Source organism: Numida meleagris, chromosome 1, assembly GCF_002078875.1.
Source record: "Numida meleagris isolate 19003 breed g44 Domestic line chromosome 1, NumMel1.0, whole genome shotgun sequence".
NCBI lineage: Eukaryota > Metazoa > Chordata > Aves > Galliformes > Numididae > Numida > Numida meleagris.
The window spans coordinates 24947865-24974050 of NC_034409.1; the positions used below are offsets into that span (position 1 = coordinate 24947865).

Genomic DNA, 26186 nt, shown 5'->3' on the forward strand with positions numbered 1-26186 from the left:
CCAAGCTCCTAACCAACACACACTGCATTTCACTCTGCTGTGACGGAGCTACAGGAGCTGAACGTAAGCTAACGAGGATATTGGGACTTAATTACTGGCAATTGGTAACACACCTATTCCAACATTAATACTACACGAAATCTAGATATAATCCATTAGGTTGTTTGCAATAACTGATCGGAACAGAATTACTGCCACGTATTAACGTGCCAGACAATACTGCACTTAGGTTGTCCAGTTTTTCTAATGCACCAAAAATTACAGAAATAACAAGTGCATGTGTATGGATTTAATTTCCTTTTCCTTCAGAAACGTTTTACAAATTATAGGAAAGCCTGGCATGATCAGAAGTGTCCACAATAGTTTTTCCATTGCTGAGTTAGATGAATGGAAATGTACAATTAAGGTCCTTAACCCGATACTATACCTGTAACATCACAGCACTTACCGATTATATTCAGCTCCTCTGAACAGGTTTAAAGGATTTCGCCAGACTTTGCATTCTGCGATAAACAGAAACACACAACAATGTATCTCTCCCAAATTAAAACTTGAGGTTTATCAGAAACATTCATTACCTTCTAACGAACCTTAACAATCCCATTTTATTTTCTATAGGTATAAATGGAAAAAATAAAGAGTATAAGAGATGCAGGCAACCAGATTGCTCTGCTCTTTTCAAATAATAATTTCATTGTAAGTCTGTGTTAATAAATGATATAATTCCAGACAAATAACATCCAACAATGTTCTAAATGCCAGGTGAAAACAACACTGATTAGTGCTGGGACTCACATTTACCACAAGGCAGATCTGAAAAGGGCTCACACTGGGTTACTGCACTGAAAAACAGCAATTAGCTCCATCCCTGTGGACTTGTTATTCCTACAGAAGAACTTCACTGCCTATTTGATACTGTAAATCACTGAGAACCTCAGCTACAACTGCCAATTTTAATCCTTCCTTAGCTTATCCATAGCAACATCTGCTAACCTTACTTAAATTATAAGCACCCTAGGGTTGACAAAGTAGCCTGAAGTTGACTGGCAGAGAAAAGCCCACTGCAAAGGTTTGGCATTTCATCCATGTCTCTCAGGGAAAAAATAATAATTGCAAATTCTTCATGCTTCAGATAGGAAGGGATTAAAAAAAGTCATTTAGAACAGAACTCCCAAAAAATCATAAAATTAGCTTCTATAGCTTTCGAAAAGCTGAGGTCTTAGTTACAGCTTCTATTGTTCTAAACAGCAGATTTGTTCTCTTGATTTCAACAAAGACAATTCACTCAAGTGAAGCTAAGGCTAGAATGAACGCAGCATTTGCAACAAGGACTCAGAGGTTCACTGTGAAACCCCATCCTGCCTCGCCAAGTTAGTGGACGACTCCTCATCCATTGCTCTGCAAAAACCCATCAGAAGCTGCCAAAGCAGCATTTTGCCGGCTGCTTTCCACCACCAAATGTCAACCAGCATATGTTTCACAAAGAAGTTCTGTAACATCATTCCTAAAGAAATCACTGCAGCAGTTTTCAGGAAGTACACTGAGTCAGCAGGATATGCACCCTACTTCATACAACACTCGTAAGTTATGTCTGGTCCATTAAAGTACGAGACAAAATGACAGACGAATCCTTCCTCTGTTTTCATGACCTAGCACTTCTGAGTATGAGGCTCAAGTGTCAAGGAGAGAAAGCATTTTACAGAAATCGTCTGCAATAATATCAAACCACTTGCAGATAATCAAAAAGCAGTCAAGCAACATAGGTGGCAGGACTTCAGCTTGGTCCCTGAGTTGCATAATGTGCATCAGGCACTGACATGGGGAAGGGCATTTGTTTGGGAAGAGTAAAAGCATCGATTATGCATCTGTGCTTTTCAGCCAACCACTCCAGGGTAACCAGTATTGGAAAGCTCCATTGGTTTACTCAGCAGAAGCACTCGATCAGAATTCAGCTGTTTGGTTGTGCAGCCAGAGGGGATGGCTGTTTGACAAGCTTCAGTCTGACAGCTTTTCAACACACAGTAAATATTAAATTAATATCAGTCTCATCAGGACCAGAGCTACAGTTCAAAGGCTTGGCTTACTCTGCAACAAACAGTATTTGGCAACAGCCATTTGATCATCTTTTTTTCCTCAGCTTATTCAAACTGAGGCAGCAGTACTGTAATGGAGCACAGTAGCTCAGCACTGTAGCAGGGGCGCTGAGGAACAAGAAGGGGACACTGAGAAGGTATATTACCACCTTCTGTCCTGGGTGTGGCACCTGTCTGCCTAGTTAAGCATGATGTGCTCTCTGTTGCTTTTGTCTTGGTATCTGCTGGTACTGTGGGTTCAGTACAACCGTTCTTCCAGCCTTCTCAAAGAGAAAGGCATCTACTGCAGTATTCTATGACAGTCACACACCTACATGGGGAAACGTGGTGAACCAAGTACAAAAGCCATCTTCACTCTGCTTGGTAGTGAAAGAAACATCCCCGAGTGGATTCATGATGGGCTCAGAAGGTTGCTTTTTCCATTCCGTTACAAACTAATAACACACCATATCTATGTTCTCATTTGTATAAGCAATTCAGATATACTGGATATTGCTCTTTCAGCTCCTTATTCAGTGGTCTGGTTTTGAGCATCAATATCTTTCTGAAGGCGTGAACAGCAGGCTCTCACAGACACGCTGTACAAAGGTGCTGTTCGAGGAATCTGTAGAACTGTGTGCCTGTGCACTGAAAGCAGAGCCATTCCCTGACTGCTTCTTTATATCAGAAAAGTCGAGGTGCTTGGCTGAGCCTCATTAGCCGAAATACTGTGCCTTCTGCTTTAAAACGCCCGGAGTTATTTCAGAGCTGCTGAAGCGTGACTGAAGGCACTGATGAGTGCACACAGGTGTTTCCAAGCCATCCTATGCTTTCTGCCAGTTCACCCAAATCTAATATCCTGCACCACGCTGTGCTGCTATTCGTGGCCTCTCCTCAGATGGGAATGACAGCAGCTGAGTTTGAGGTGCTATATGGAGGCTTCCCTAAGTGGAAATACCCCGCGCAGTGCAAGGGTTTTTGAGGCCACTTACTTTATTTAACTTGTGAGTTCAAAGCTAATTTCTGCTCGCTTGTTTTCATGAGGAACGCTGAAGCGAAAGTTGCCAGGTACAGGCAGAAATAGCTCAGCTGCTTAACAGCGCATTCTCCTTAACCGAGTATCTGCTTTTTCAAACGCATTTCCCCATTTGTCAGCTCCGTGCCTTGCCCAGAGACACAGACGGCAGCAGAGGAGCAGAGCAAGCCCTCGGGTTTCAGAGCGAGGAGGAAAACGCATTGGTAACTGAGCAACACACACCGCACGGAATTGGAAAGATGGGATCAGGGTGAGCAATTACTGCGGCAGTTCTGTGCGTTATCCGACTTCAGAGAAAGCCCTTCGGAGAAGCGCCAGAGCCCCGCAGCTCGGCGCGGCCCGGCCCGGCCCGTTCCGCCGAAGGGCGCTCACCTGAGACGCTCTGCCTGCCGGAGTCCGCCTCGCCGTTGGCGGCGTTGGCCGCGCTGGGCGCGCTGTTGTCCACCCCGCCCAGCAGAGGGCGCAAGTGGCTCACCGAGACCTGCTCGATGAAGGACGTCCCGTACTTGCGGAAGTACCACCACTCGAAGATCTGCAACACACAGACGCACGTCAGTCAGCGCGCCGCTCAGGACCGCCCGCAAAGCCCGCTCCACCCGCCCCGCCGCAGGCCCTGCCCTGCTCCTGCCCAGCGGGTGCGGCCGGGCGCTTCAGAAATGGGGCTTGTGGAAGTGAAAAATCTCGACAATAACAAATCCCATGAAACCGAATCCTTTTAAAGCGTTGTTGTTCGGTTTGAGTTTTTTTTTCCCCCGACAGAACTGTGTTTTGTTTTTTATTCCCGACCCGGGCTTAGCAATCCAGAAAAGAATGATTATTCACGTAGCTCCACCTGGAAAATCACAGCCTATCTGTGCATCTGTTGCATTTTCACAGATATATTCTATTCCTAGGTAAGAGCAGACCTTTCTGCAAACCACGCAGTCCTGGAAGAGAGGACTACTTCATATAGATAGGGAAACAGCTTTGTAGGATCTGCCAGTGCACGCGTACTGACAAGGAGTGCGTCCTGCAGGGCTCTGCAGCTGCACCTCCACCGTCAGCCAAACGTCTGCGTACCAACACAACTAAATCAGACGTGGGGTTGGTGGTTTTGTTTTGCTTTGTTTTGTTTGAAAATCTGTAGTACTCCTTACCCCAGACATTGATTATGTATGATCTTCGCTTTTTTTTCCTTCACTGTGTCTCCGTGTTTTATGCCAGTGCTGAAAACTTGGTAAAAGTCCCTATAAAGCAGGGCACCTACTGGTCCTTACTACAGGTTACTGGTGTGTTCCGCACTGGCGCTTCCCCTGATTTCAGTCTGCTGTTCAAGTACCAGGAGCACTCCTATGGAAGAAGCTGATGCTAGCTGTGCTGGAATGGAGTGGGAATGGAGTAGTGCAAGAGTTGGTGGCAGCCCTGGAGATCCCTCAGTCACAGAACAATCTAATGGCTCTTCTTGGAGAACAGTAAGGAAGAAAAAAAAACAGTCTAATGAGGAGAAGACAGAAGGGCTATGTGAACGCATAAAGGTCACAAGCATTTGGGAAGCTAAACAGATGCTCACAGAGAAATCGGAACATAAACACATCCGGATCTTTGTGAACTCTGCATTCCAGGCAAATCGACAAAAGCCCCACAGCATGTATAGCTCCTACTCAGGTTTCACAGTGTGTTTGTCTCTGTCCTCGCTCTCTAGGATAAACTTATAGGAGCACCGTGGTGGGAATCTTGCGAGCTGGGGGCAGAACTGTTAGGAAATATCACTGTCCCCTGCTTTGCCCTGGTACTGTTACCCAGGCACCCATCACTGCACTGCCTGCCTTCCTCCAGATGCTAGAGGTGGCGGGGGGCGAGGAGGGAGCTGGTAATGGAGAATCTTTGGTTTTAGCTGCTCTTGTGCCCTTACTAACACTTTCTAAAGGGTTTAGAATTTAAATCTTATGATCCAAGAGAACATCATAAACCTAAGCAGCCAACACATACCCAATCATCAGAGAAAGACTGTAATATAAGATACATGCCTGAGCTCAGAGTTACAACTCTGCTGTGAATGTGTGTTTTTGTTTTGTCTTGGGAAATTTTGAAGCTTGAACACAAGTCAAGCCACAGTTGTGCCTGTCCAAGGATAGGAATCAAGGGTTATAGTTTTGCACAGAGACACAGGACACCGGGTATCACTGTAACAAAACCAGGGGCTGAAATACAGCTGCCACAGTGGCTACTCTAAACTGTTCAGGTATAGACTGTATCTACCTAGCTTCATCCTTTAAGACTCCCCTTCAATAAAATAAAATAAAATAAAAATAAAAACGTGCTAAGTTCCTTTACATTATTATTTCAGTCCTAATCAGCTTTTATGTAAAACGTCAATAAAACCTGGAGAGAGTGCTTTTGACTCCATTTGCCCTGCAAAAATGTATAGAAGTTGGGAAACTGTCACACTGAATTTCAGAGAAACTAGGATGCAAGCAGAAAAAACGTACGTACAGTGCAGCTGAGTGACAGAAACTTGTCAAAGTATCTGATGTAGTTGCAAGTTTCCCCCCAGACTTAAAAATATATTAATCACTTTTTAAAAGGGTTTAAATCTTTTATTAACTAAATCTTTTCAAACACTTTTGAAAAATATTTGCACTGTTGAGTGAATCTAGAGCCAGGGAATGTCAACTAGATCTCAGTGCGTACCATCTCTTAGAAAATGAAGCTATAAATCATCATCACAATAAGCCTTTGCTTGGGAGTAATTTGTTCAGGGTAAATGAGAGGATAATCTGTAATTTGGTATTGAAGTCAAAACAATAAATTGCATAGATTTTTTGCTCCTAGTGTTGGCTGTTTTGAAACCTGACTTCTACAAATAAAATTTGATTTGTAGCTACACCAGCCAGTTTGAAAGCAAAGTGAAGCCAACAAGCTTTTGACAGATCAGCAGATGAGAGATCATCTGGCGTAATAATAGCTAACTACAAGGATTAATTACCCATGGAAAGAGATCTGGATCAGAGAGGAAACTGGGGAGAAAAATAGTTACTGCGCTGCCTCTGAAAGCAAAATTGACCTCATTTAGCGAAAGACACTGCTGGTGAAAAGTGTCCCTGCCCATGGCAGGGGCTTGGATCTAGATGACCTTTAAAGTCCCTTCCAACCCAAATTCTTCTGTGAGTCTGATTCATTTCTCTCATATGCATACATATACTTTCAAATCAGAACAGGGTCAAATATCTCTGGACTCTCAAGGGGCCTTTGAAGCCTCCACAAAGGCCAGGTTAGAATATTCTGAGCATTTCCAGCTTTGTGTGTTTAGAAATCCAAATCTAGAGTTCCTATTTTTTAATCTGGTAAAGATCATGCTTAATGTAAGAGTATTTGATCTTGGAAACCCATAACGATTTCTAGAAGTGCATGGCTATGAAAAAACAGCTGGTAGTTGACAAAGATATCTGGGTAAAATAAGAACTGGTTAATCACTCATAAGTCTTCTTAATGCATTTCAGATAGTTGTTACCGGCTTTTTTTTTTTTTTGCCTTTGCTTCTTTATGCAGGTACTTGTTTTCCCCTGAGCAATGAAAAAAAAATTTCTTTCGTATTCTCTGCTCTCAAAGTCAGGCAAGCCCAGATTGCTTTATCTCTCTGTGCAACAACAAACATATTCTGCATCACTTGGCTTATCTGATCTTCCTGCCTCATTTTTCAGACCAGATACTCCACCAGAAATGCATCAATTCACAAGGGATGGTTTTGATGGCTGTTTTCACTGGACTAAATAGCAGTGTCTATCAGTGATATGAATTATGCTTTCCTGTTCATCATATCCAAGACAGGAGTCCTCTCTTACACAGCAAATACTCTCTGTAGTCCTCATCCAGTGTGTGTATTGAGTCTTCAACAGAAACAGTACGGAAATTTCCTTGCAGGCAACTTCCAGAGCTCAGAGTTCTCATTCAGACTTCTAATTAGGCATCTAAGTCTCCAAGGAGTAAGAGCTGGAATACTCTTGTAATCTGAGGGGCGGTTACAACCAATCTAATGGATCTAACTAAGGCTTACTCCCTCAAGGAATAGGATAATGATAGCAGAAGATTCAATGGTTAAGCCTCTCAGATAAATAAGATGGGAGAGCAGCACATGCTTGACTGGCTCTGTCATCCAAGCTGTTTTTTAGCACACTGCCCAGCCTGTGCCAACTCTCCCAGACAATGACCAGGCATGTTTCTGGGGTTATCACAGCCCAGAGGCTGTTTCCAGTAGACAGTACAGAAAAGATCCCTGTTTTGGGAGACAAAAGTGTTCATCCATATGGATTTGACTGTAAGATGCTCTTGAACAAAGAAAGCCCCCTGGTCTGTTTATTTAGCTGCTAGGGATAACCAGTCAACGCACATAGATCCAGCAGTCCCACCCAGCCTGATTCTAAGAAAAAGTTTGCCTCTGAGCATGCCCTTAGTGTCTTCAATGACAATTCTGAAGGCAGTGCAGTCCCATTTCTTCTGGATGAAATTCATCAGTTGAGCATCCTCTTAGCCTCTGCTGCTGGTTATGGGACTCCTTAAATCAAGGAGTAGATATATGCATTGCTAACGACCACATTATTCAAAATATCTATTTACTTACATTTTACTTACCTCTGGAAATATAGAAAGGAAAAATAATATATTGCCTGGCCTATGAGTAATATTTCTCTCAGTGCTGGGTAGGCCCCAGCTACTTGTCTGTAGACCTAGGTATAGGCTGCCCTCCTACAGACTCTTCCTCTCTCATCTGCTACCTGGCAAACACTTCCAGTCTCTTAGGAACTCTCTCCTAGGGACGAATCTGCCCTCCTTGATCTGTCAGCATCCACTGAGCAGGGCAGAAACTTTGAACAACTACCACATGCCAGTTTTCAATTGCCAAAGATTGTCCCTGTACAGCTGTCAGACTTTCAGTAATTGGTGGGAATGCCCAGAACTCAGTCACCTCCCTGCCCCTCTGCAGCAGACTACACAAAGGTAATGAAACAAACAGAAGAACGTTTAAGAAGGACAGGTTCCTTCTGTGTTATTTATGTCCTCTTTGAGACTTCCTCTGCTAGCACCACTGTGATAGGGACTCACAGACTGCGCCTGCACTTGGGTTGCAGCAGACAGCCCAGCTGCTCAAGACTAGCTAGTATAGCCTCAGCACTCATGCTCTACCTCTGTGTTGACTGCCTTGCTAATTCTTATCTCTGAAAAACCCGGTATTTGTTTAGTGCATTGCAGAATGTTTCTCATTGTGTAGCAGAAAACTGTTATCATTCATCCCTGAAGTAGAAAAACAAAACATTCTTGGTGGACGTTCACGACTGAGGTTCATTGCTGCCTGTCATTTGTTAGAACTGAGACTCTATCAATTTGCAATGCAAGAGCCACCACTATTTGCTACACAACTTTCACTCCAGAGCTAACAAAACACATATGTAGCCTTGTTGGGAAATCTCAGTGGCAGGCAGAAACACAGTTCCAGCTTGCAGCATGTGCTGGACATCAGTTGTGTTTCATGTTACCCTACCTGTGGAAAACTTCAGCCTTTCTTAAGACACCAAGTATAATGTAGCTACATTGTATTCTGTGAGTCAGAATCATGTTTTTACTAAATTAAAAGTAACTGTGGTGGAATCAAGTTTCTAATACAATATTTTAACTGCAGCTTGGGACTTAATTTGATTTCTATTTTTAACGTCTAAAATAGTGCGGGGATGTATTAAAGATATGCTAAGTTGTTCATTTTAAGCTACACGCTCTGAAGTAATTATTAAGGAAGATAGTTGAAATAGAAATAGAAAAGACTTCCATATTGTTCTGTGCTATCCAGAAAAGAAAAGAGGTCTGAAATTCCTGCTTCAAATCACTTTGCCTACAGTTAGGCCAGATTTTTACCTAAAGAATGAAAACAAAGTAAGAGACAAAATAAGACAGGAGGGTAGTGTTTTGCAAAGGAGTCATGTAGCATGCAACTCCCCAGACTGAACTCTGTAGAGTCATTGTTTCATGATCCAAACATGAAACAGGAAAAACATTCACCTTCCCATCAGTTACCACACTTCTGAAATGATGGAATTTTCCATCATTTCATAACCTGCAGAGCTGTGATTTCTCCTTCTGATTAGGAATTGCAGCCAACCGATAATGGAAAGAAATCAGCCAGACCATATGGTGGAAAATTCCAAGGAATATTAGAACATCTAGTCTGACAGATACCCTCGCAATGGAGATTTGTGAAGAGAATGTTTATTTTACAAAAGGGTTTCATTTTATACTATTGGCAGGACGAAGAATCTTTGGAACTGCAGATGCTGTGTCGTGTGACAGAGAAGTGGGTGGTGGTACTGTGGGCAATGCAGTGTGTTACAGGGCCACTGGTAAACAGCAAGATTATGAAGAATTAATAAATCTGAAGCATAACTGGGCTAATGACTAGCTAGCACTACCTCACTAGCACCTACCCAGCTGTCTTTTCTCATGCCTGGGCTATTCAAGTTGCACTTTCTTCTTTCCATGATCATCTCTGCCCAGTTCTGTTTCCACCACCGAATTTACAGACGACACATTCCCCTCAGCACAGACACTGGTCCCTTCAGTCTGGTTACTGGCTGTCAGCTACCTGGCCTATTTATCTTTTGCACATTCAGGATGGTGGCATATAAGCAGCAGACAAAAACTGACAGTAGTAGTGAAGCTCCACAAAAAAGGCTTTCAACACAGAACGGGCTTTCAGTTTTCTTTAAGTCTTTGTCTACATGTCCATCACTTCACTGCTCCTTTAACTTACTCATAAAGAATTTTGTCATGCACCACTTACTGAATTTTTCTGGCTAAGGCTCGCTCAGTTTCATCTCTTCTTGGAAGGCTTCTATAGATGCCCTTTTTCCCCTTCATCATATCATCACTACTTCCTACCTGCTTCTTGTACATTCCATCAAAGTATTGCACTTAGAAATTTCTTGCTCACAAGTCTCTTACTGAGCTCATTCTTCAGAGATTGCCTTCATGACTACAGTACAAAGTGTAACTACATCTGTAATCACGCTATGTACAGGGAATTTAGTTACAGAGAATTTAATCTCTCTCTAGGGTCTTTGCTCCTGTTTGATTCTCTATTTCCACAGACAGACTTTTTTTTTCTTGCTGCTTCCTCCGGCTGTCTTCACTATCCAACAACAAGTATGGAATTGTGCCTGTGGAACCAGTGCATTTCCCTCATTCCTCAGCATCTTGTTGGTGGGACCTGGCCTTTTGAATCCTTCTTCTTTCTGGGGGAGATTACTGAGATTACTGAATTTTACATTCAGTATCCTCTTGCTGTGCATTTGAGTAAGTGAATTGCACTGAACAGAATCCAAGTCTTACAGGTCTGGCTCATGAGCCTCAGTTTTCACATTCTGAAAGAAATGATGTCTCCAGAGCTCTGTCTTGTGCTTTGGGGCTCAATCCATTCAATCATGATGAATGCCCAAGGTACAAACATTAAGTAATTGCCTTCTGCTACAGGTAAGCCCCAGAGCAAAGCAGAGCAGCAGTGCACCTGATGCTTTATACCTGAAATCATCTAAGTGATGAGAGTCTCACCGGCATTTAGGAGTCACGGATGGCATTTCTTTGCCTACATCTACAGTAAGTAATGTGGAAGTAAGTGAGAATTCCTCTGAGGTCAGCAGCTATACAGTGAAGTTAACTACCCCTGGTGATGTTTCTCTTTTTCCATTTACCACCACGGTAACTACACACCTAAAACTGGTCTCCTGGTCTTACAGTTACATGCCTAGTTGAGTACGGTGAAGGAAGGTCTACAGCTTTCATCTGGCAGTTTTTAAAAGAATGCATTTGGTTTTAGACACAGGACCTAAGGTTGACTGAATAAAGTAAAATAAAGCAAAGATGACACTCACTTCTGTCAGTTAAAAGGCAGCTCTCAGCATCAAGGCCCAGTATAAGCATAATACCCTAAGTACACCTTTGGGATTGTTAGATTTCTTTTACCTCAGTTTGTTTCTGTGAAAACACTGAATAAAATCCAGAGCAAATTCTCTGCTTTCTACTCCTGTGCTGTGAGAGCATAATGATTTGCTCCACTGTATCAATTTGCGTGCTGAAGCCCTCAGGTATTATATTCTGAAGAAGGTTTTTTTTTAAGGGGTTTGAAAATATTCATTAGACCTTTAAACAAATAGGCAGACAAATGTTGAGAAAGATTTTTAGAAGTGAAGATCTGAAATAATCATGTCTTCGAATTTTGGCCCTAAAAGTAGGCTCATTGCTACCACTCTATTTGCTGTTTCTCTAGTAAGTCCTGCCCTAGCTTTCTAAAAGGAGCAGGCTAAGCTGAGAGAGTTGGCGCCTCTCCTATTCTTCTTATCACCACTCTTTGGTTTTGTAGTACTTGTCAATGGAAAGACTTAATGTGTAAGCACTTGTTCTGATTTATTATAGGGTTGTTTGTTAGTGAGACACAGTGTGCTTCAAGCTTTTTTTTCTTCAAAGGCATATCATGATGAAGTATTGTCTCTGTTTTTTCCACAGAAATATTAGTACAAAATTTACGCACTGCAGAAATGTAAGATTAGGAAAAAAAATGGCACCCATTAAAAGCCTAAAAAAAATGACACCCACGCAGTCTAAAATCCCACTCTGGATAATAAAATCAATTTGTAAAATAGTATGAATATAACCAGTACTTACCAAAATAAGTCCCGAGATTAACGAGGAAGTGCCTGTCAGGGCAACATAGAACTTGGGCGTTAACGTGTTCAAAAACATACTCACTGAAAAAGAAAAAGAGAGGAAATGATGAGTGAAAGAGCAGGACACGTTCTCCTTTTGCATCCCCTCCTCCTCCCAGCTACCCTCCAAGTAAGTTATGAGTATAATTCTGATAAAAAGGTTTAAAGAACATCCTGTTTCATCTGCCCAACATGGCAAAGTTGAATGTTAGACTGCCACATGCAGGGTTTTGTTTTCACAGCAGAGTCACTCACAAGGCAATGTGAAACAGTTGCACACACAGATGGGTCTTTCCCATCCCAGTCAGCATTCCACTGCCACTGACTCCAGGATTCCCCACGATACATGGAAGAGATCCATGCCAGAGTTCGTGTCAATGTGCTGCATTCAACCTTGTTTCAACATCCTGCATGATCCTGGTGAAACCACCAAGATAAATTTTTTAAAACCTCTTACTTTTCATTGCCTCCATTTGCTTTCATTATCTTGCTTATAAAATAGGAGGTAACAGCATTTCCCTAACTCACTCCTCTGCATTAAAGTTTGTGAACTACTCAGATGATAACATGGTTAATAGTGAATAAATCCATAAAACAGGTTAGGAAAAGACCTAACAGGCCTTTTTATAAGATTATGAAAAAAACCACCATCAGCACCACCAACAAAAAAACAAACAAAACCAACCAAACAAACAACAAATAAGCAAACCCAGGATAACTATACAGATTATCTGAAATCCAGTGCAGAAGGAAAGCCAAACAAGCTGCAAGGAATAACAAATCCATTTGTATGCGTTTCTGGAAATTCAAACATCTTTCTAATCATTTTGGAAACTGCTGAGAGAATCATCAGGCAGTCTTGCTCAGCCTCTCGTGGAAAATCCCAATGGGCTTAAGAGAATAAAATAATCTTTCATTTGTTTTAGGATACTCTTACAGAAGCTACTAGAGAGCATTACAGTTCTTCTGCTAAATCCCAGATGTATTAAAAAAGCCCTTCAACTACCCATCACTTCATCACTTCCACCTTCTATAAATGAAAGGGTTGTCTATTAAGGAGGAGGTTAGAGTATTACACAGGAGGTTCGAGTATTTTCTGTGAAAAATCCTACTTAGTCTTACCCTTAACCAATCCTGAAGTATTTCTCATACATTCATATGTGTACATTCATATATACATATTTGTACATATATGCATGTATGTATATGCAAAATACCCTTGCAATCTGCATCTGTGACTGAAGAGAGAACAAACAACAGTAAGCAGGTAAATTTAAAGGCTTGGAGCAGACTACTGAACAGGCTTTTGAAAATTATGATGAAAGAGCTGGGTGTGTAGGTGGAAGGCCCTCAGCTCGTTCTGTTCCCTTCAGAAATGACACTTGCTGAAATTAAAGAATATGGAGCCAAGAAAATGAAGAGAAGACAGCAACAGCAGGATACAAATCATCAAACATTCAATTAATTTTCCATGACCAGTAAAATAGAAAATTGTTTTCTAGAAATGCATCACTAAAAGCGACCAAAACTCTGCAAATCAGCTGCTTTGCTTGGATTTTAGTTATTTACTCCTTTTTTTTTTTCCTTTTCCTTGAAGATGCCACAAATTATTAAAATGTATCATTTTGTGCTTCACTGGAATAGCACTAAGCATACAGCAAAGGTCTAGCTTGTAGGTTTTAATTCCATCTAACATTTCCTTTCACAAATGAGATGGGTGCCAAATTCTTGGCTAGTGTAAATCAGCACAACATTCTGAATATTAACACCTGCCGTGGAGCTACGCTGATTTATACCAGCTCTGGATCAACAGTTGGGATTTTCCCACATCTCATTTCTTTTTTTCCTGTTCCCACTTTTTTTTTTTAAGGTCTAATACAAACTGATTTTGAAATAGTAGTCCCTGCTTATTCCAGTTCCAGCATCCATTAAGAAAGAGGAGGAAGAGAAACACCGAAATAGCTTCAGCTTCTACAAATGACCCACGAGTCTGTTAGAAGAAACATTCCTCATTCTGGAATGCAAATGTAAAGCGGAGGCGTAGTCAAACAGAGCCACTGGGGATATTTCAGACTGCCAGTGAAACTGCTTCCCCTGCCTAAGTCAGGATATTCCCAGGAGGCAGTGCCCTGTGAGGAGTATGGCTGTGCATGCCCCCCCATGCAGCACAGTGCTGCTGCAGTGCCTGCAGTGCCCTCCTTACAGAGGGGCTTTCTCTTCTGTTCCTATGCCATAGGCTCATGGGATGCTGGAATTTTTCCTATTCAGCTGGAAACAGTACCCTGGAAGAAATTTGATTTCCAAGTATATTAAATACAAAAACCTAAAAAATTTACCAAAGGTGTGAAGCCACCTAAGCCTGCTGCATTTTAGAAGGTTCCACATGAGGGTAGCATTGAATATGGATGCAGGATATTTGCTTTAAGTTTGTATCGCCTGTTTCACTAAGAAATGCTGCAAAGAGAACAGAATAGCTTAAGCAGTGACAACATACTCACTTATCATTACCGACTGCCATCAATAAACATCACTTTGGGAAATGCATCCACATTTGGAAGAGCCTTCTCCATGAATTAAACTCCAACCTGCTCATCAGTAGAGCAGAGTGAGTAGAATGCTGTTAGCTTTTGTCTGTCACCACATCTGCTGCAAGCAATTTACACTGATTTATAGACAAACAATCAGATCTGAATGGAGATAGGATTTCATTTATCTGTTTCTTGTTCCAGTACTGCTGCTTTATTTTGCTTACTGTACAGGGGTGTTCATTCACACTGCTGCAGTTGCTCCCTTCTAGAGCTTAATTCTGGGAGCTGGCAAGGTGAGCAGGTGCAAACTGGATGCTTTCAGACTTGCACAGACCAGACTCCCTGCTCACCAGTCCAGCCCTGTTGATTTGCTACAGTTACATGCAATTACAAGAGCTTCCTATCTTCCCTGTATCTCTAATCCTTTTACTATTCTTCTTCCCACTGATTAATAAAAAAATCTTCTGTTCCATTATGGAAACTATCAACTTCTGCCAATTATTAACCACCTTCCCTGTCCTTCTGTCTCTGTAAATATTATTAACCTAAGCAAACACCTTCTAATACGAAACACATTTCCAAAACAGTAAAACTAAGCACTGGAGGATTTGTGGTCAGACTTTTTTTATGCTGAAGTTATTGAGAATCCAGTCGTCATTTCAGTGGAAATACATCAAGTTCTAGTTATTGTAATGTTAATCCCCAAAGTAAAAATCAATCCACTTTTGAGGTTATGTGCATCTTTATTTAAAAAAAAAAAGAGTACTTTTTCACAGGTAACATTCTGACATTGAAGAAATCACTATCTGTGTTAACTACCCAATTTCTACATCCCTTTCTGCACCTACATTGGACTCAGACTTCCTTCAACATGTTGCCGTAAACTAAAGATACCATTAGATAACGCTAAATGTCCGTCATCTATCTAAATTTGCATAGCAGCTTTTTTCTCTCTACTTCCATGTAATGAAGTAGCAGGAATGAAGAGCCTGGGAATTTTCTGAGGAATCGAGAGCTGAAATGATGACTGCAGAAGAAAGGAGCCAAGGAGAACACCACTGAAAGGTGGCACTGCCTGCCTTTCCTTTGGAATTCGTAACATGCCAGCCTATGCCCAATTATTTCTGTCCGCAAAGGAAGGTTGTACACTTACTCAGCTTGGATTATCAGCTCTCATCTGCACCTTGGTAGCACTTAAAAAGGCATCAAATTAACATCCAGAAAGAAAAATTTGCCTATATGTAACAACAAACGCCTGATGTGCCTTCACTGCCAACTCATTTCAAACTATGGTTCAATCCCAATTATTTCCACAGGCTTTTGATGATGAAAGATTTATTTTAGGTGTGTTAGTGGAGATGATGGAATACAGTAAAGCCTGTGTTTCTGTAAAGAAAACCAGCATGACCTATAAATGCTATCTAAACAAACCAAGCATGTCTGCTCATGAGAGGCTCCTGGCCCTAAAAATAAGCCCCCTGCCTTTCTTCCCATCTCTTTATTGCTTTCATTTTAATCATGCTTGAATCATTCAGAATAAGGCACTGTTTACATTTCCAGCGTTGCCTGCATGACACTGACAAATCATTCCATCCTACTGTGTAACATCTAGGGAAGGATTATTATGTCATCGTTAACTGTGCATGCTCACACAGATGAATTTAGATCCAATTCAATTCCTGGCAGGCAGGCTAAAAAAGCACTCAAGCCACAGGCTGTCGAGGCTGATAAAAGAGGAGATTGAAATGTTCTTGAAGCTGATGCCATTTGTTATATTTGTTATTCATTCATTGCCTATTCTCGTGATTATTTCTGAGCATGGGGATAAATAAGAAAGGAAGATCCAAGTATATTTCAAGCAATGAAATCCTCAAGTGATGTAAAATGTACCACTCAAGGTAATGATGCACTACGCTGCTTTACAAAGTTCTGCAAGGACTTCAGAATTTCAGATTTCAAGCATGTGAGGGACCACTGCAGGAGGGAAATGCTGGGATTAAACTAGTTGAATTATCATTATGATACTGTATCAGTTCATTACATTAAAAGAGCTTTAGGGGTGGGAGCATTGCAAACTACTGGCTATTCCTGCAAGGACAAAAATGGCAGCGCTATCACCTACTTCTGAATGTGAGACCAGGTTGTTTTCTCAGAAGAGTGCTAATAAACAATTAATAGCAGTGTTACAACAAATCATGCACACAAACAGATCAAGCAAAGAGAAGACTGCATCAGTCACTGCACTTCTAAGAGGAAAAATCATTCCATACACAGAATGTTATCTTCAAAAAGGGTTAAATACACACCAATAACTTAGAAGTAAGAAGATGCACTGCAGACTCAAAATCAAAGATCAAGCAGAAAAAAATCCAAAAATATTGAATTATGCATGAAATCACAGCTCTTCTGCCACTATCTCCATGCTCTTTGCAAGACATCGTTCCTCAATACAGTTGCAACTTTTATGAGAATGAATAGTCAGGAAAACCAGAGATGCTTACAGTCACAGAGCCCTTCTTGTGCACTGCTGGTCCTTACGTCATCATGGCTATAATACCTGTGTCACTGCCTCCACCCTCAACAGAATTTGCTTAGTATGCAAAACAGTTCATACTTGCCTCAGCAGAGCAGAACTGATCTACCCAAGTGTTAGTAAAGATGGTGACATAAAGTTCAATCAACTTATTTTAACGAATGTATCAAATCCCCCTGTCTGGATAGGAAACACTGCACGCTCTTGACTCCGAATGAACTATTTATACACAACCTTTTTGAAGGCTCAAGTTGCATCTCAGTAGAATTTCAGCAATATAGGAAACCACGCTAAGGTCATGCTGAATTATGCATTCCATACTGTGATGGCCTCCAGCTCAACACAGCTACAAACCGCATCAGATTTAAAGTTAGCATGGAATACTGCCCTAGGAAAAAAATTACAAAAACAGCCCAAAACCCAAAACCACAGACAAGAAAAACAAAACAAAACCTTTACCATTTACCAGGCTTTTCCCTGGGAAGCTACCAAGATTTTGTTTTTTTTTTTCACTTCTTCAGACTTCTTGAAGAAAGTGAACATTCAAAAGTTTAAGAATCTGATGGAGTGAGTACCATTTTTACTTGAGTTGTCGTAAATTATACACAACTTTCTTCTCTAAGGCCTTTTGTGTAGATCTGTTTTCGAAACTTGACAACTTTTGACACTCAGAAATAGACACGTGGCCATTCCAGGCAGGAACAATCCGTGCCTCTGTGTTGTGCACGAGGAAATCCAGATGCCCACTCACTTTGTTCAACCACCTACACTTGTCCTAAAGGCATGAGGCTGAACGGGAGTCACATTCAGACATCTGGAGCCTCATCTCATGGCCAGTGATCTATTACTCTGCGACTGCTGGATCACAGCCCAGGCGAGAATAGATGGCGGTGTGCCAAAAGGTACCTATTACTTCAGATAACTAATGAACTCTGACTAGTGTGTAGAAAGGACAGAAGAGACAGGAATAGCAGAAGCAAAAAATGTGCACGAGAAATTACAGATGTAACACAAGTGTAAACAAAAGCTATTTTTGCTTTAGCAAAGATGGTTTGTGATCACAGGTATCTTTCACTTGGAGAGAAACAATACTGTCGACGCTAACAGCTTCGGTCATTTTGAGAGGCAATACTGTCGACAAGTTATTCCACAGCACTAAATACACCCAGAGCCTTGTCACAAGCTTGCTGTCACCATTCATGTATCTTCCCAGAATTTCCAGCTCCCACAGAGGAGCAGCAGCACTTGCTGAGCAGCCACAGCCCAGACCCCAGTGCATCACAGTACATCAGTGCAACAGGGTGCATCAGTGTTTCAGCAGCTGCTATAATAGCTGCTGTGCTTTCCCCCAGGCTACGCACAGACACAGGACCCCATATACCAACCCCCCAAAACCACTCTCTGGTATGAATTTAAATACTAAAATCAACATAGGATAACCAGACTCCATCGCAGCATTTTGCTATTCCATTTGTCTGAGACCATGACCTTCGTACCTTTGGGAAGAATAAAGTAAGGAGGAAAAAAGATCAACTTTCCTCCACAGAAGCAGCTACTATCATGCAAATTAGCTGCAACGTTTGCTGTCCCTGCCAAAAGATGGGGGACATTTCCTCTTGCATTCACAATGCAGTGGTGACATGAGGTAATTACACAGCTCCTGTTAATTGTAGAGCACGGTGACTGAATACCAAGATTTGCTATTATTGGCAGCACAAACTCTGCTTAAAAAAACTGCCACCACCAATAAACCCTAGCATTTACATTTAAATAAAAGAAAAATGAGGGAGAAAACATTTCCTGGGACCTTACAGCCGTCATCTGCCAGGGATTAAACTGTACTGTGCATTTCTTTATGGCCAGCACAGTACCCTGCTGCTAGAAGCAGGCTCCTACTAATAATAATGGAGGAATGGGAGGGAAGAACTGGGCCTATTAAGAATGAAACATGAAGGATGAACAATGATATATTGTGTAAAAATACTGATATTTGGATTTTTAGAGATGCATACATGTAACATCCGGTTGTTCCTCGGTTCTTAGCTAAATTCTCTTGTAATATTTTCAACCTTAATTCTTCTAAAATTAGTTTGCTCGTCAGCTGATCTGAAACATTGCTAATTTCTCCCCTGCAGATTTTAACGTTTCAAGAAGTGTAAAAGTCCCGGTCCTAATTGCTGTGTAAGTGATGTACTGCATGAGGAAGCGCGCTCTCGGATTTGTGATGGGGTATTTCCTTCACCGCGCGATCCCACACAGTGTCTTCGTAGGCACTGCACGCCTCCATGGGCAGCTCACGGTGTTCCACCCCAACCACGCACACACCAGTACATGTGCACACCATCGGCTTCCCCAGCACAAAACGGGAAATTCTGGTGCGGTGCTACAGTCAGATGAGGCCGCATCCCCTGATGGTCCCTCACGGGATTTACCTCTTTCTGTACTGACAGCTTCTACCTTCTTTAAGATGTGCAGCCAGCAGCACCTCACCATTCCAACACACAGCAGTACGCCCAGAGTGCAGCTCTCACTGTTCATCAGCTCAATGTTTTTACGACTTGTTAGGGCAGATAGCAACAGGGCTCCACTGAAAGTCAACAGTAATGTTGACTGCAAAAATGTACCGAGTACTGCAACAAAATCACCTTATTTTCCACAGGAACATTCGGCAACACGAAGTATTCAAACGAATTCACAGCATACTTGAAAATTACTTTAGATATAAACTACCACTGGTATAACGTAATTGATATGGCTGTATCCAGCTTTTGTTTGTGAAGCCAGACCTACCTGTTAACCTTAACTGTCACTTGTTCTGAGGCATTACACAGATCTATGTGCTTTAGCCTTTCAAAGCTGTATTAAAACAAAAGCCAATTACTAAACCTCATTATCTGGAGTCATTTAAGACAATTAATGGATTAGCACAGCCTAAGTTTTGCCCTCTTCTCTCCTGTAACAGCATCCGGAGAGGAACCAGCTGCACTGGCTCTTCGCTTTTGGTTCATTAGCTGCCTAAGAACACCCCTAACTAGAAGTCTGCCACAGTGATTAATTCAAATGCTGTAGATAACAAAGGCTAATCCACTCTAAAGAGACAAATCATGCTTAGAGTTTTCACAACCAGCTACTGGCCTTCCACAAAAGCCAAAGTAACCCATGGCTTCCTATTATCCAGGGACTCCATGAGTATGTATTCCAATGCTAAAACAAGGAGAGGCACATGAACAGAACACCCTCAGCTGCCCTGCCCTGAGCCTCCTTTTGTTCTGGGCAGGATTTTATATAAGCACTAACTCTACAGATAAGGCAGTGTACATCTTCCATCCTGACTTGTGTGTTGCATTCATACGCACACAAAGATGAGGATCACCATCTTTTGTGGATTAAAACATTGTCTCAGAAAGGAAAAAAAAAACCACAAAGTATGGCTGAAATGTGCATCTTGACTGAAATTTTGACTATCTTTCAGATACATTTTTTTGTTGTTTGTTTTAAATTCTGGAGAAATATTCTGTTCCTGACATTTCTATCCTAACCTTGACAGCTTCCCTATATAGCACATCTATTTTAAGAGTCTCTAAGATGCTGATCTGTCTGCATACAAGAAGTAGCAAGGCGCTTCTTGGAATAGAGGAAACTGGAAAACAACTTTGTAATTAGAGGCAGCAAGCTCATGAAAATTTCCCAGAGATCCACAACAGCTAATATCATTATCTTGTCATTGAAAACTCATCTTTGCTTTCTACTTACAAAATCATTAGGGTGTTCATGCCATTTTTCTCTAACCTACCTATTTTAAATTTCTATATACAGCAGGGATTTGTTTCCAATAATTGATGGTGCGGGTAATTTAGCACAAAAAGAAGGGAAAAATGAATTTTCTAGCAAGTGTGATTCATTATGCTTATGTATCTAATAATCAGTTTTCCCTTTCACAGCACTCTTAAAGCTGAGTGACTCACACAATACTTGTACCAAACAGAAAAGAAGGCAAGTGAAGTAGACAATTTGCAGCTCTTTGCCTCCCTTTTGGGGATTTTCACAAAAAGCACAGCACCAAGTTTGACAAGTGCAGTTTCCATTGTCTAGCAGTCTCTAGGGACACCCAAAACTTATTAAAATGTAAAAGGCTCTATGGCAACTCTGTAGATAAAACTGAAATCTGCCTTCAGGTCCCAGCTGATGAGGAGTCCAACTTCGGTGGTGAATTTTGCATAATAAAGATTTTCGACAGAATGAGCTCCGGAGAAACAACTTCCAACCAAAACCACGGGAAATGGATGGCGAGGGCCTGCATGGGCCACAGGGAGGCAGGGTGCTAAGTTAGACCTTTAAAAACGCTATCAGCTGGCGGCCGGGAAATCCTCTGTCCCTGCAGGCAGCAAGTCTCTCTCAACTGCTGCTTCCTCCAGAGGTCTGGGGCGCTAGAGAGAACTGGTTTGGTCATGGTTTTAAAGCCTGCTTCATCTTCTGAGAGACAAATAAAATACTGCTTAGACTATATCATTAGCATGAACAATAAAGATGTGACTTGATTTAACCTTTGATGAAATCCCAGGAGTAAAGGCAGCTCAATACTCTTAGTGAATATCTGATGGTTTTAATTCCAGAAAGGAGCCGTGGATGACTTGGCTGAAAATAACTGTCAAATTGCGTTCTATACAATAGCGTCTTCTTTAATTTTCCTTTCTTCTCATTGAAAGCACGGGATCTGCTCAGAGGCGGGCCTCCTCCCACACGCAGAGGGGACACAGCAGGAGTGGGACTGCTCAAGCACCCTGCACCACTGGGCATGCGTCAGAAGTCCAGCTGCTCAGAAACACCCCACGAGCACACCGATCCCATCCCCCCGCGGCACCCACAGCTTCTCCCTCCAATTTCTTTTCCTGTTACACTGGTGTGGAGCCAGAAGTGAAAAATGCAAGACTGAATTAGCTCAACAAGGTGCATCTGATAAATGACACAAACGACTGAACAAGAAATAAAACTAGCAGGGGCTTTCTAGAAGCAATGTTCTCAGCTCTGCTGTTGTCCCAGTCAGACGCTGCACTGGCTCTAAACTGCGAATTCAAACCCTCTGTGAAACATTCAGCGGTGTTTGGAAGCTCTCACGCTTAGGCCCAGCCTGCAACCTGTGAAAACAAATACACATCTGCCTGTCTGAGTTCCCTAGCAGATATCAAGCAGATGAGGAGTGCATCCTCACATATTTCAGTAAGTAACTCTATGGAAATATTCAGCACGTCATGCCACATCAAGCTGCAGATAACAGCAGATGCCATAATGCAGAAAGCAGATGAAACAAAAAAAAGTATTTCTCTTTCTGCTTAGCAGGCTACGTCCCTGTTTAGATGCTGAGCACAAGTGAGAGCATGCCTGCAGCATGGCTGCCCAGCAATACCACCTTCTGCTTCCACAGCCGTGTACACTGGGTCTCACAATGCAGGCTGGGAGTTCCCCTTTGGCTCTGACATGAGCTATGGGAACTCCGAGTTCCTCACGAATCAGGCCAAAACAGCTCAAATCAAATGCCTGCAACCAGAGAATGGTTTTGGCCGGGCAGGCAGTGAGTCACAGAGGTGAGACCTGCTGCGGGAGCTCAGCCTGGGGCCTGAGTACAGAGCGAGTGCGCGCTGCCTGCCCCCATTTCCTAGCATGGCTGAAGGCTGCGTAACCTGTGACTGATGCACTCAGTGACCTGAGAAGGCCATGCACCAAAAACAGGCAGTCAAAAATGGTTTGGTTTTGTTACAACCACTTGCTCCTCTTCTGTCCATATTAGTTCATGCAAGACTAGTAACCATGGCCACGTTAATCCTCAGACGGTGGTGGTTAATCATCATAATCGCTGTATTGGGATTTTTTGCAGCTCTTCTTTAATTTGATTCACTCAGATCAGCTTTGAACAATTGTCTTTGAAGCTAAAACTTGCAATGTTTTTTCCTAATGCAGTAGTAGAAGTTTCTGGAGCTCTCTTTTTCTTGGAGTGGGGAGATCCTGGCAAAAAAGATTTGGCAACTGGGGGACATCTACTCCCAGATTTTCTCTACACACGTGCTTGGGAACCATTTCCATCTGGCCCTGGAGAGTGAGCAATAGGAAAGTGATCTTTGAGTGTGCAGACCTTGCGATTGATTCTCCTCTGAAAGCACACGTTTGAATGAGCACTAGCTTCATCAGAAAAATCCAGAAGAAAACACTGAGAATGGCAGAATACCAAAATCAATACAGAAAAATATCCAAAGTAATGTGTCCTACAGAATGCTCAAAGAGGGAACAAAAATTATTGTGGGAGACTCCTTACCGTAATGCTTTCCAAACTGACACTTGGCACAAAAACAGAGAGAATGGGGACCTGCTAAGAGTGTTTAAGTGCTTGGAGTTTTGGCATTTAAATAACTAACAAAAACGTTACTGCTCATTATTCAAAGTATGAAAGTATGAAATACCACCAAGGGAAGAGCCATTGACTTTCTGGCTGGAAGTGCCCATTAGAGAGATGAACGTAGGAATATATGATACCGGAAGAAGACAGAATTTGCAGTAAAGTTTGGGTTCTGCTCCCAGATTCACAGCTGACTTGTTTGTGAATCTCTGAACGCAGTGTTTTGGGGCTCAGTTTCCATGCATGTGCCTTGGGTAGGCACCTCAGTAATATTTTGTGTGCAGAATCAGAAGTTCTCTTTGCACTCCCTATTGTTTCCATGGAATAGCTTCCTAAAACACCAGTAAAGTGAATCACTCGGGCCTTCTCCAAACCAAGAAGGCATTACAGAAAACAGATGATTACCTTCAAAGAAAGGTATTTCATTTAGTGCTTACCAGCAGACCTCATCTTTGTCCACCCTGTCTCAGCACAGCGTGGTAGTCAGCACTATGGTGGTCAACGAGGCAGACTTGCCAGCTACCATTATATATAGGGGATGGAAGATGAAATAAAGCACAAGAGAGGTGATTAAAGCAAAAAACTAACATAGCTCTGCAGCCTTGAAAACTCCCTTGAGCAGAAAAAGTGAATGCTACATATAACCTATTATGCTGGGTTTGGATCTCCCAATATATGGTTACTATCTATTTTATTACTTTTTTAAAAGGAAAATAGAGGTTACTTTAAGTTCCAGCCACATTCTTAAAGAATGGGTCCTTGAAGAGCTCTTTTTTCACTTTATGCAATATTTTACTAAATGCTGAAGAGTTACCACTGAGCAGAAAGATCCCAGTTGAAACTTCAAAAACAAGAAACATCATCAGCCCAGGAAGGCAGAAAAAAACACCTGAGCCATGTAGAGAAATTGCTGCCTGAAGAAAACAGCTAGGGGAGTCAAGAGGAAAGACAGTGATGCCTGCACACAGCTCAGCAGAGCCATGCACTGAGGTAATGGTGACAGCAGAAGCCAAAGGTGAGAGATGCCAGTAGGTCTGACAGCCTGAGATGGCAACAAGAGATGTTACATCTGAGAGCTGTATTAAAAATGTATTTTGTTGATATGCAGTGGGGAAAGATTTGTTGATTTCTAGATGAATGCACCAGTAAAGAAATATTACATTATTCCTTTCCCGAAAGTATTTACAAGGATAACTCAAGAAAAAACCTGTTTTTCAAAACTCACCTTTTTCCCCCATTAAGTCCAATGCCCTGAGGATATTTAATTTTTGGATGAAATAAATCCAATCTTTTTTTTTTTTTTTTTTTTTAATTACTGGGAATTATGAACATGGTCTTGTGGGGAAATGCACCTCTTGAACTGGGAATCTTATCACAGGTTTTCAGACTTCTGCAGAGGAGTCAGGCTCCTGAAGAACCTGCTGCAGGTCTGCTGCTCATGAAGCACACCACTAATTGGGATAACCAACTAAATGCCACAGAGATCCTCAAAGCTGGCCTTGTTGCTTTCTTTTTAATATAGGAATTTTCCCAAGTTAATTTAACATTGTCAGTTTTCCCAAGTTAGTTTAATTATGTCACAAAGATAGATCTTCACAAATTAGTTTGCTTCAAACCACAGTTAGAAATCCATGAGGACTGCCAACAGTTTCATTAGGATTCTCAGTATGCTGCTCTTGCTGGTTTTAAAAAAATAGTAATAATATTTTTAAGATTACACTTTGAGGAGAGGAATGGATGCAGCGAGGCAAAGCAAAAAGGGAAGGCAACAGAGTCTAGAAATACAATGCACTCTCGGCACTGTCTGCCCATCCCGCTGCTGTCAGTGCTGTGAGAGAACGCCAGTGCATGGGCACATGTCAGGAGATCTGAAATGCCACGGAATGAGCCTTCAGCAGGTGGCTTCCACATACCGACGAGTCAGGAAACACAGGTGAATAACCCAGAGAAAGCTGTTCTGGATGAGCATTGCTGAGGCAAAACTACAGGTAAACAGGCAGCACAGAAACGTGAGTAAGCAATGAAAGCAGGCCTTGCTGAGCTGCCGCCTGCCTGCACCCAGCCCAGAGTGGCCGGGTCAAGACCTCCTGCCTAGGCTGCCACGGGGAGCGATCACTCTGATCCTACATGCCATGCTTCGTTCAGGTGGACCATCAAGATTTCTTCCCAAACCTGGGCCATGAGACTGAATAAGCAGGAAAAAGAAATAATATCGATACAAGAAACAAGCTTGGATTCTTCAGTAGCAGACTCTGCTTTCTCTGTGTAGACCATCGCTTCTTTCTTGGTTTTGCCCTGAGCAGACAGACATTTTTCCACCACTGCTTAACTCCCCTTCTTTGAAATGTTTATCTCTAGGACTCTTCATGGAGCTGACAGTGTAAGCACAGAGGCTTTGCTCGCCAGCATTAGTGGACTCTGAAGTGCTCTCAGCAGCCCAGAGTAGCTCAGGCAGCAACATGGATGCCAAGGACTGAACTCTTTGTGGTGATGGGTGTGCTAATCCCCCAGCATGCTAGCTTCAGCTCAAAAAGCCTTTCTCATTCTCTTCCACAGTGCCCACCTTCAAAGCTTCTTCTTGCCTCCATTTCTGTGACATACATCCACTCGATTGCCTCCATCGCAGCTCCTTCCTCTTCTTCGAGCTCTAGATTATTCATCTTGGTTGCCATCTGGCCCAATTTAATTTCCACTTGCAATGGCATTTTAAAAAAGCAGAGCAGATACGTCTTCCTATCCCATGTGCATGCACTGAAATGGTCTCAGACAGGAGAAGGAACTGGAAGTGCAAAACATCTGCTTATGCTCTTTCTGCCGGCACAGGTAGCAGCACCCATTTCTGCAGAGTTCAGCCACTTTTCCTTAAGCAGCCGAGTCACAAGGTGGACAGCAATGGGCCAATTACA

The 26186-nt window shown here is 42.2% G+C and overlaps 1 protein-coding gene across 5 annotated transcripts in view; it reads right to left on the bottom strand.

The window, feature by feature from the left end:
* The window catches only part of ST7 (suppression of tumorigenicity 7), a 137836-nt gene that overhangs the window by 47204 nt on the left and 64446 nt on the right, over positions 1-26186 (bottom strand). For 4 of the 5 annotated variants that reach the window (XM_021384864.1, XM_021384867.1, XM_021384868.1 and 1 more), the window contains exons 2-4: positions 11791-11873; positions 3481-3640; positions 449-503 (exon numbers count right to left, since the gene is read on the bottom strand). In XM_021384864.1, the coding sequence (XP_021240539.1) occupies positions 449-503; positions 3481-3640; positions 11791-11873 (298 nt within the window). Of the gene's footprint in view, positions 1-448; positions 504-3480; positions 3641-11790; positions 11874-14167; positions 14232-26186 lie in introns of those variants that run through there. The other variant, XM_021384865.1, reaches the window with a different exon arrangement.